This window comes from Pistacia vera, unplaced genomic scaffold, assembly GCF_008641045.1.
Source record: "Pistacia vera cultivar Batoury unplaced genomic scaffold, PisVer_v2 Contig487, whole genome shotgun sequence".
NCBI lineage: Eukaryota > Viridiplantae > Streptophyta > Magnoliopsida > Sapindales > Anacardiaceae > Pistacia > Pistacia vera.
The window spans coordinates 958355-969540 of record NW_022196320.1 but is presented as its reverse complement, the minus strand read 5'-3'; the positions used below and the strand labels follow the sequence as shown (position 1 = coordinate 969540).

General features: G+C 33.7%; 1 protein-coding gene across 1 annotated transcript; it reads left to right on the top strand.

The window, feature by feature from the left end:
• Positions 1–751: 751 nt before the first annotated feature.
• On the top strand, positions 752–10450 carry LOC116147019 (LRR receptor-like serine/threonine-protein kinase FEI 1). Its single transcript, XM_031432450.1, has 14 exons — positions 752–905; positions 2216–2446; positions 3085–3220; positions 3782–3853; positions 3961–4032; positions 5420–5491; positions 7026–7097; positions 7202–7273; positions 7482–7579; positions 7870–8034; positions 8153–8485; positions 8605–8850; positions 9312–9445; positions 9737–10450. Exons 2-14 carry the CDS (start codon positions 2350–2352, stop codon positions 9947–9949), a joined length of 1782 nt encoding a protein of 593 aa, XP_031288310.1. The 5' UTR covers positions 752–905; positions 2216–2349; the 3' UTR covers positions 9950–10450.
• The last annotated feature ends 736 nt before the right edge of the window (positions 10451–11186 follow it).

Genomic DNA, 11186 nt, shown 5'->3' with positions numbered 1-11186 from the left:
TAGAAATTCTCATGGGTGGTCTATGATATTCTCCCAAATTAAATTCCACGCGATATTCTTCTACCCCCATCTCAGCTCAGTGTAGCCACCGTTATTTAATTTGACTTTAAATTTATATGACGATTCTGCCCTTGGTAATTTTAGTCAAATCAAGAACTTTAAGTTGATATTAGTCTTTAACTAAGGGCATTACGGGCTTAAAAAAATTTGTATCGCCAGGAAAAATTCAATGATTTCAGACAGAATTTTCGCAATCGGTGATGGACCCAGGCATAACGGTTATCCCCATTGATTATTATTTTTCTTCTTCGTCGTCTTAATTCTAGAAATTGTAAAGGGTATTAAAGTCAAATGAACGTTGTAACACTCTCCCAGTTCTAACTGACCTACCACACTCTTCCTTTTTATTTTTTATTTTGTCTTTTGGAAAATTAAATGCTTGATATTTTGTCAAGTAGTGTTATTGACGAATTTTTAATTACAAACATAATCCATTTAATTAATTAATCATATGAATTATAAATTAATTTTGTTGGCGTTTGACTAAAATAAGAATAGCAAAGACTGGCGTCGGTCGAATATTATACGGTACAGTAATAGAAAAGTGAATAATATTAAGTAGCCGTAGTTCTAGAAAGAAGGAAGCGTCGGTCGGTTGGCACGTACGGAACGTCTCTCTCGCACGTGCTTATACCACTCCACTCTAATTGGCTGTGCTCGTGTCCCATTTTAATTCCCAGCATCAATTCCACACACTCTCTCTCCTCACCATCACACAACACAAATCTCACCAAAATAAATCGTTTTTGCTTTTACTGTTTTTATTTTTTGTATTATTTGTTTATTTCACTTTACAGCTCAAGCTCCTGCATTCTTCTTCACAGATCAGAGATCAGAATCACAAGGTCTGTTTCTGTTTGTGCGCGTGTTAATTTCTCCTTCATCGACGAGTTATTTTATTTTTTAAATTTGTTTCAGATCAGTCATTGCTGTGAAATGTTGTAGCTTCAGTGTGGTTTAACGAGTGTAGAAATTTGTTTTTGTTTTTGTTTTTGTTCTTTGTGGAGAGAGGAGTGTTGTGAGCTGTGTAGAAATGTAAATAATTGAACTTGTAGGGGCAATTTACTTAGTTTCAGCTGGAAGTGTTATCAAGTCGGTGTTAATTTCTTGCTTATATGTGAATTTTAAGCAGTGTACTATGTTTTTGCTGTGAATTTTGTTAATTTTGCTTTTTCTTAAGCTTTTTGGAAATTGTCGTTCTCTATTTTAAGGCAAATTTTGAGATATCTTTTTGTAATTTAAAATTCTAAGAGATATCTTTTTGTAATTTAAAATTCTAATTGAGTAAGAAGAGTCCCAAGTGCTTTCTGAAAATGCTGATTTGATTGTTGAACTGCAAGTGAATGGCCGAGTTTACTGTGAAGAACTCAATTTTGAAGTGATTGCTTGCACTTTTTTCATGATCTTAGAACTGCAATTTAGTGCTTAAAATTCAGATTCATAGAAGGAAAATGCTTTACCATGCAGTGTCTCTAGTGTGGCGGAATGTTAGTCTATGCTTACTTCAACGAAATAATTACCAAGAACCGTTGGCATTATTTTGTGTACTTCATGTTTCCTTTAGTCTATGGATTTAAAAGTGTCACTTGCTCTTGTAGAGTTATGGAATTTAATAACTTTGTATAAGAGCTTTTCAGTTTTGTCTTTCAAAATTTGACGGCAGGTCTATATACTTCCACTGCTATATGTTTCTTAGTTTCATCTAGTTATTTAAGCCTTATGGTTATTTTAGGTTCTTTTTCTGAGATAACTGCTACATAGTTTACAACGTAAGAGGAGATGATTCTCATAGATAGGACAAATTCCTGCATAGAGCTTGTCTGGTATTTTTTTCATCATGTTATAATGTTTTCGCCTAATTGATACTTAAAATCTGATACATACATATTATATATTGGGTTTCTTGTTTCTTTTGGCTTTATGGAAGGCTTGAAATAAGATAAGAATTAATTTCATTTTGTGTTAGTTTCTTCTGGGCAGAAGGATGTTTTTCTTTGTTTGTGGAAAGTCACATGTTTTTTTTTCTTTTTCTTTCAGTATTGAATCTTAATTTTCTTTTTATCAATAGGAGGTAACGTTAAAGTACTGCTCTTTAAGTTGTTTGAGGTCATTTTCTTGTTGCTATCATCATTACAATGACTCTTCTTCTCTGCAGAAAAGAAATTCCTTTCTTCTGTGGTTGCTGATTGCCATCATCGACTAAATAACCATATGTTACACGGGAATCATTTTGGAGTTTGGTGTATCAGATGATTTGTAACACCCATTTTATGCTTGTTGAGTGCCACTATGGGCATGTATCCAGTAAAATGTAGAGGGCTACAGATTCTTTACATTCTACTGCTTTGTACCATATTAAGGAAATGCAGGGCCATCAATGCTGATGGTATGATGACGGTGATATATTTTCATTTATTGTGTATATTTTATTTTGGTTGTAATTATCAATTATGTCTATATGACTAAATTTCTGATGAATAGTTTATGCTATTATCCCCTAAGAGTAGTACAAAACTGTGGTAATTATTCCCAAAAAAAAAAAAAAAAAAAAAAAGAACAAAAGAACTGTAGTAATTATTCAAAGCTCAATTCTTTAGCTTTGCTACTGGAGCTCGTACTTTTCACTCTTCAAATTTTGAAGGAATCCTGAATACTAGAGCTTAACCCTAATTTTTATCTTCCTTGAAATTCATTCTCTAGTATTATAGTATGAAAAGAATGAAAATTTTTTAATCACTTTTCTCCCCATAAAAGTCAGGTGGAGGGTGATGTTGCATTTTAATCCTTCGGTTGCTTGGGTTTGTTTAACAAGTGAAAAAATGAAACGAATGTTGGTAAGAATTTTACTAGTTTGGTCAGAGAGCACTTTTGTAGGTCAGGTGGATTTGATGGTAGTTCTCAACCTCTCTACTCTCATGGCCTTTGGTTTCTGCTAGCAGAATGGAAGTACAGTTTAAAATTTTCATTGTTTCTCTCTCTCCCCTATTGATAATTTAAGTGTAAATTCTTTTTTCTAATGTGTAGGTCAGGCGCTTTTAAACTTCAGGACAGCTGTTGTTAGTTCAGATGGTATTCTTACTCATTGGAGACCAGAGGATCCTGATCCTTGTAACTGGAAAGGAGTGGAATGTGATAAAAATACCAAGAGAGTAATCACTCTGTGAGTTTTGAAAAGTCTATATGTATTTCATATGTCAATTAACCTAGTATTTGAATAGGTTACGTTTTTTGATATATTATATGGAAAAATAGTCTCATGTGGATTTTAAACATGTTACTTTTATAATGCATGAGTGTGTAATGGAGGATGATAAGCAATAGTTCATAAATAGTCTCACATTAATTTCTCAAGATGCATTCTGGAATGAAGTTTTTTTAGATGAGCCAAATTCTCATTTTGTTTTGTTTTTTAATTTTTTCTATGTAGTCCAAGGAGATGATGTTTGCATCACTTTATATTCCTTTTTATTATTTGTTTTGATAAGTTAAAAGTTACTATGGGTAGCTAATTATATTATAAGCCCCTCTTTTTCATTTTAATTCTTTAGGCATTTATATGAATTGAATCTTGTTGTATGATAAATTGTGATGTATGGCCAAAAAAAAAAAAATAATAAAAAACTCTGATATGATATCTGACTAAAAAACTGTGTGCTTATAATCAACTTTCGATTGAATTTTAGTGCTTATTATGTTTCCTTGTATTTTACTTGTCTTCCAGGAGTCTTACCAATCACAAATTGAGTGGACCAATAGCAACTGACCTTGGGAAGTTAGACCAGCTAAAGTTCTTGTAGGTTTTCAAAGGGACTTTCATTTTATCTTCATAGTTGATGCATGTTTGTTGTTTTAGAATTATGCTGCTACAGCTGATGCTTTTTACAATATCTTCTGTTGTAGAACTCTTCATAACAACAACTTCTATGGGGAAATTCCTTCAGAATTGGGAAATTGCACAGAGTTGCAGGCAGTGTAAGTACNATCACTTTATATTCCTTTTTATTATTTGTTTTGATAAGTTAAAAGTTACTATGGGTAGCTAATTATATTATAAGCCCCTCTTTTTCATTTTAATTCTTTAGGCATTTATATGAATTGAATCTTGTTGTATGATAAATTGTGATGTATGGCCAAAAAAAAAAAAATAATAAAAAACTCTGATATGATATCTGACTAAAAAACTGTGTGCTTATAATCAACTTTCGATTGAATTTTAGTGCTTATTATGTTTCCTTGTATTTTACTTGTCTTCCAGGAGTCTTACCAATCACAAATTGAGTGGACCAATAGCAACTGACCTTGGGAAGTTAGACCAGCTAAAGTTCTTGTAGGTTTTCAAAGGGACTTTCATTTTATCTTCATAGTTGATGCATGTTTGTTGTTTTAGAATTATGCTGCTACAGCTGATGCTTTTTACAATATCTTCTATTGTAGAACTCTTCATAACAACAACTTCTATGGGGAAATTCCTTCAGAATTGGGAAATTGCACAGAGTTGCAGGCAGTGTAAGTACCTTGGGTGATCAAATTATCCTTGCAGTTGTCACTAAATAATGTGCTGTAAGTTTTTATTTTTATTTTTTTGATTAAGTACCATAAAACATGATTTATTTTTTCCGGCTGAAGATCATTTGTTGCTTTTCTCTGTGTCCGTACTGAAATAACTAGACAACATAATAATTTTGTCAAAATTTTAATTGAAGATATTAGGATCTGTTTGATAATTAACTGCTTATTCAATTTTCAAAGTTCTTCTGCCTTGTTTTTAATTTTATTTTTGTATATTTAGTTCCTTGATTGTTGACAGTAACCTATTGTGAATGAAGGGAAAAGCAACTGAAGTAAGTGATATTGTACAAATTAGTTTTTGGAAATTGATTTCTGTCTTACTGATTTCTTCGCATTTTTGGTTTTAATTGAGTTTAGTGAACCCAATGGGTTGGGCTGAGTGTTTGAGGCCCTTGGTTAGATTAAAGAGGTCAAGGGTTCAAATTTCGTTGGGTTACCTATCTGGGATTTATATTTCACAAGTTTCTTGGTTACCAAGGTTGTAGGGCTTGGAAGTAGCCTCCATATTAAGAACTCAAGGAAACATGTGGGGAAAGTCGAGAGATTTCTAGTTTTTTCTTCTGAATGTCCTTTTTTTTTTTTCTTTTTTTTTATTGTATATTAAGCTCCTCTTATTTTCTGCTTTAATGGTTGAGAACGGAAAATAGTCTTGAGTTGAAAAGTGTTAAATGCACTATGTTGGGATGATGAAAGCAGCTTAATTTGATTCTACAAATACTTTGCTGTTATCCCCTTAACCAGCTCATTTCTTTTAATTAATGGTTAATTGCTGATCTTACTTCCTTTACAGATCCTTGCAGAGTAACTATTTAAGTGGATTAATTCCAGGTGAACTGGGCAACCTATCAAAGCTTCTAACTCTGTGAGTTTATTGTCTCAAGCTAGTCATTGTTAATTATCTTATATCAGTTAGATATCAAAATTAATCCATAGTGTGAGATTCTTGAATGCGGAAGGCTGTATTGGATTTGAAAAATATGATTTGTTGGACACCTCTCCTATTGACTGGTGTTTAGTGCAATCTTGATTATTATTATTATTTTCATGTGCAAATCATCATACTCTCATAGTTTAAGATATAGGTTTTATTTTGTACATGCACAAAATTCTTTATAAAACTATTTTTACTGTTTTATTTTAAAAAATGTAATTCTTATACAAATGATACTTGTTACCCTCTTTGTTAACTTAATTTACCCTTTTGCAATGGACAGAATTTCCTTTTCTTTGTTTAAAATGGTTATCTTGCTTTAGAGGGTGAACACATGCTAATGCATACTGTGATGCCTTGTCAAAATTCAAATCTTTTGGCTTAAAGCATGTGCAACCCTGTCTCTTTAGATTATATGAACAAATGTTCTCATTTATTTGTTTACAGATATGGAATTTTTTCTCTTGATAGTGTCCTCAGTTTGAATCTATACTAGTTCATACTGTTTACATATTGTCGTTGTTGCAAGACTTGTACATCTAGCCAGCCTTAACTCTTCAATATGGTGCTATTTTTTCCTAGTTCTCTCATATTAAGTGGCTTTGTATCAACTATTTATATTAACAGAGACTACCTTCTGAAGGAATTGTGGTCTATCTTGCTGATTATTTGTGTTATGTACATGTTACTCCATTCTACTAAAAAATTTTCGCTTCTCTTATCTCAAGTAGTATTTAAGTGTAATGCTTAACCTGAGTGGAAGTGACAAAGTGTACTTTATGATTTTGGAAGCATGGTGTTAATTTCTTATTGAAGCATGGAAGTGTTAAACTTTAAAGCTCTAGTACCATTTTCTATTACCTGTTTTCTCTTCTAGTATTCATGTAAATTCTTGTGTCCCGCTGTCCATCTCGACTCCTGACCCCATCCACAACCCAATCCCAATTAGGGGAGAAAAAAAAGATAAAAATGAAAAGAAAATAAATGCTTTAACACCTTACCTCATTGTTCACATCCGAGGCTATACTCTTATATTTTGAATCAGGCTCCTTTAAGTTTGTTGGGGCAACACTAAGTGGATTAAGAATTATTTTGTATGAGATAAATATGTGATAAAGTTATTAATTCTTGAAATTAAGGATGCCTGTAGGTCGGAAATGATCAAAGAGCTTTGATACTGCTAATAGTCATTACTCACTCACCAATCTATAGAAGCCAAATTTATTTTTGATGGTATGAAGCCAAGTCAGTAGGCCATGTTAATCAAAAAAGAGATCTTCAAGGATAATGATGAGCATGAAACTGTTAATTGCTAGGAATAACAAGATTTTATTTCATATGGTATGAACCAAAGTCGGGTGCCTTGTTGAGAGAAAGAGATTGGAACTAAATACTTGTTACAACATCTGTTTTAATTATCCATATTAGTAACATGTAGTTAATAGGTTTTACGCTTGAATTGCAGGGATATCTCAGGCAATTCACTCAGTGGTTTTATTCCCCCTTCACTTGGCAAGCTACAGACACTTGAAACCTTGTGAGTATCTTTACTTCGGATCATAGCTGTGTTTGATAATAGGGTTTTATTGAACAACATTTTGAATGTAATTTTAATAAATGGATTTTACTGAATGTTTGAAGGAATTTATCAAACAATTTTTTGGTCGGACCAATACCATCGGATGGAGTGCTTTTCAAATTTTCTGAAAGCTCGTAAGTATAACCAGCCCTTTTGTGTTAATAGATTTTTTCTTTAAAATTATGTAATGGCTCTTGAAAATGCTACTGTATTTTATGATAGTTCTGTAGTTTGACACAAGCACCTCGCATTTATATTAAACTTTTAATAGTAATACACCCCCAAAAGGCCAAGGGAAATTATTATCTCTTTACAAAACTAAGATGCCTTCTTACCTTGCAGCTTCTTTGGAAATCGTGGTTTGTGTGGGAAGCAAATTAGTGTGACATGCAAAGATGATAGTGGTGAATCTGGAACAGATGCTCAATCTCCTAATTCAGGTAAATCAGCATTAACTTCTGATTGTATAATTTATATTTGATGCTTACATTTATTGGGCAACATGTTGCAAATTTGGGATAAAAAGGGCTCGGCTACCATGATTATTCTGCTGATATAGTTACTACTTTTTGCATTGTAACGATATGGCTCAGAGAAGATGAGGAAGTCCTTTGGGAACACAATAATTTCTGCTACAAAAATCTATTTTTCTGATGACATTATTATTTTCTTTTCCTAGTGTCTTATGCTTGTGTTAAACCTGCGTTATTTGAAATGTTAACTTTTGCAGGTCAAAATCAAGGTGGAAAGAAGAACTCAGGCAGGCTGCTTATTAGTGCATCAGCTACTGTGGGTGCACTACTTCTGGTGGCACTTATGTGTTTCTGGGGTTGCTTTCTTTATAAGAAGTTTGGTAAAAATGAAAGCAAAAGTCTTGCGAGGGATGTTGGTGGAGGTGGTGATCTTAACCATTTTATGGACTATCATATGATATCTTTCTTTGGGCTGTTTCAATTGTTAGCATCCTTGAAGAACCAGAATTTATTAATTCTATTTATATATTCTTGCTGTAGGTGCCTCAATTGTTATGTTTCATGGAGACTTGCCGTATTCTTCAAAAGATATCATCAAGAAATTGGAAACTTTGAATGATGAACACATTATAGGGGTTGGGGGCTTTGGAACAGTTTACAAGCTTGCAATGGATGATGGCAATGTATTTGCTTTAAAAAGAATTGTGAAGTTGAACGAAGGCTTTGATCGATTTTTTGAAAGGGAGCTTGAAATTCTTGGGAGCATAAAACACCGTTACCTGGTGAATTTGCGAGGATACTGCAACTCACCTACATCAAAGTTATTGATTTATGACTACCTTCCTGGTGGCAGTCTTGATGAAGCTCTTCACGGTGAGATACCATTCGATTATGCTTCTTGTTTATTTGTTAGTAGTGTGCATTGTTTATGTGTTTCATAAGTGATTTGTTTAATATTTTGGAAACAATGATGTTTTATAATATTTATACAGAAAGATCTGAGCAGTTAGACTGGGATGCACGCTTGAATATTATAATGGGAGCAGCAAAAGGGCTGGCCTACTTGCATCATGACTGTTCTCCTAGGATCATACATCGTGACATAAAGTCCAGCAACATCTTGCTTGATGGCAATTTGGAGGCTCGGGTATCTGATTTTGGACTTGCCAAACTGTTAGAGGATGAAGAATCACACATTACGACCATTGTTGCAGGAACATTTGGTTATCTGGCTCCAGGTAGGCATTGTGAAATATGGTACAGTACTGTGTATGTTTACTATTTCAGATATGTTGGCTTTACATTGGTGTGAATTTTGAAGGAACATCATTTTGACTTGGCCCAAATTTGTCTGAAAGAGAATTGAATATGATATTGACACATGTTAGACTACAATGTTGCAGCACACATTTTTTTTTTTGGGAAAAGGGTTCTTTTTTCCGTAAAACAAATAAATATTAGAAGGTAGAATAATCTGAATCACCTTGATTTGACATATAACACCTAATATAAAAGGCATGTGATAAGGGATCCAAAGTCAGCTTGTGAAAAAAATTGTATAATGTACCCAGGGAGGGGTTTTTGGGTGTACTTATGTTGGCTAATTGCTTTCTTTTAAAGTGGAAATGTTTATTAATAGGATTTCATTTTATCTTTCTGAAGTCATTTGTTCTGAGTTTGCTTATAACTCCAATGGCAGAATATATGCAAAGTGGTAGAGCTACTGAAAAGACTGATGTTTACAGTTTTGGTGTCTTGGTGCTTGAAGTCTTAAGTGGAAAACGACCAACTGATGCATCATTCATTGAGAAGGGCCTCAACATTGTTGGCTGGGTATGATTCCTTTCACCTATTTTGAATGCAGCTTATGCTCTAATTCATCTACCGTTGTCTGAGATCATTTCCAGTGACTAATTGTTGAAATTTGATTCTTTGATAAAGGAATTTGAGAAAATACTGCAATAAAGTTTAACATAATGCTTCATTTTATTTTAAATGGAAAAGTGTATTGTGCCCTGTTGCTCATTATTTTAGAGGTTTCCAAGTCTCCATGACGATTAGTTGTCTCATTTTTGGTTGTTGAAACATGTTTCTTTTATTCCAACGGAACTGTTTTCTATGCAGTTGAATTTTCTGATTTCGGAAGATAGGCAACGAGAGATTGTTGATACAAACTGTGAAGGGGTGCAGGCTGAAAGTCTTGATGCCCTACTCTCAGTAGCTACCCAATGTGTTTCTTCTAGCCCCGATGATCGACCCACCATGCACAGGGTGATCCAGTTACTTGAATCCGAGGTAATGACCCCATGCCCAAGTGACTTTTACGACTCTGATTGAAAGCCTTGCGGTGACAATCAAGACATGTTGAGTTCGCATCCAAGTGAATGCAGTTTCTAGCATGTTAGAGAAGTCATGCCGTTAGTGAAAGATGGCTAAGAGTCTGCAACATTTTAGCCTCTCCATTTCCATTCGTTCATTCTTTGTGCAGATTTATGCCATTGAGATTAGCGGTGCCGTCCACTTGATCCCTATCAGATCATTGATGGAATTGTGGGTTAATTTTATACTTTTCGGTGTCTTCATTTTGCATGGGTGCGTGCAGACAGTTCTTTCTCCACGTAATTGGAAGTCCCACTTGTGGTATGAGTCATTTCTTTGTCATATTTTATTTTATTTTTTTCCAACCAAAAAAAAAAATTGTAGTTACTCTTGCAATTGGTCTCTCTAATTAAGTGTATATGGCATTTGTATAAAATCAGAAATTTGGCCCCTGCAGAAGATAACTCTGATTCATGCCATTTTTGTATAATATGTTTTATTTAAATAATCAGTTCCTTAGATCAGCCAGTTGTGCTTATTGTTTGTGTCACCTATATTATTTTGCTGATATTTTTAAACTGACCTACCTGCAAAGCATAACAATGAAAAATAATCTTTGTCACCAATCAGCTAAAATGATTAAATTAATAGTTTATATTGATGATTCAGGTACCACATTCATTTGAATTAGTACCACTGAGATCAAACTATAAAATTGTAGTACATTTTTCCCATCAGCTTTGGCAATGGTCGCCGATTGAATCATATGCATGTACTACTATACGATGACGTATAATGTCTACAGATATCCGAAATTCAGTAAAAAGCCATTGGTTTAACATTGCTACATTCGAATTTAGCAGGACCTTCTTTTCCCATGTACTTGAGATCAATATCATCCATCTTTACATTTTTGCTTGATACACCATTACTACAAGCAAACTTTACTGTAATTGGAGTTGCATATGTGCATCGATTGTTCTTGAAGCTGAAGAAAAGAAAATACACTCAAGAAACGGTAATCCTTTGGGTATACAGGAAGAGGAAGCACAAATATTCGTATATTTACTGAAGAGTAAAACCTTTGTATTGCACTTATTCCATGGGCAATAGACTTGATCTATGATGATAGAATTGCTGATATTTATTAACCATAATAATGTCCTCAAAACGAATCTGTGATGCGGAACCTTCAAAGGAAGTGGGCCAAGTTTTGATTCTCACACCACTGTCACTGTTAGTGAGAGTGCAATGC

Bases quoted from the DNA above. Each gene is read 5' to 3' on its own strand.
- LOC116147019 (XM_031432450.1), top strand. From the start codon at position 2,350: ATGGGCATGTATCCAGTAAAATGTAGAGGGCTACAGATTCTTTACATT. The intron at 2,447-3,084 runs GTATGATGACGG...TCTAATGTGTAG, and splicing joins CAGGGCCATCAATGCTGATG to GTCAGGCGCTTTTAAACTTC. The intron at 3,854-3,960 runs GTAGGTTTTCAA...CTTCTGTTGTAG, and splicing joins TTAGACCAGCTAAAGTTCTT to AACTCTTCATAACAACAACT.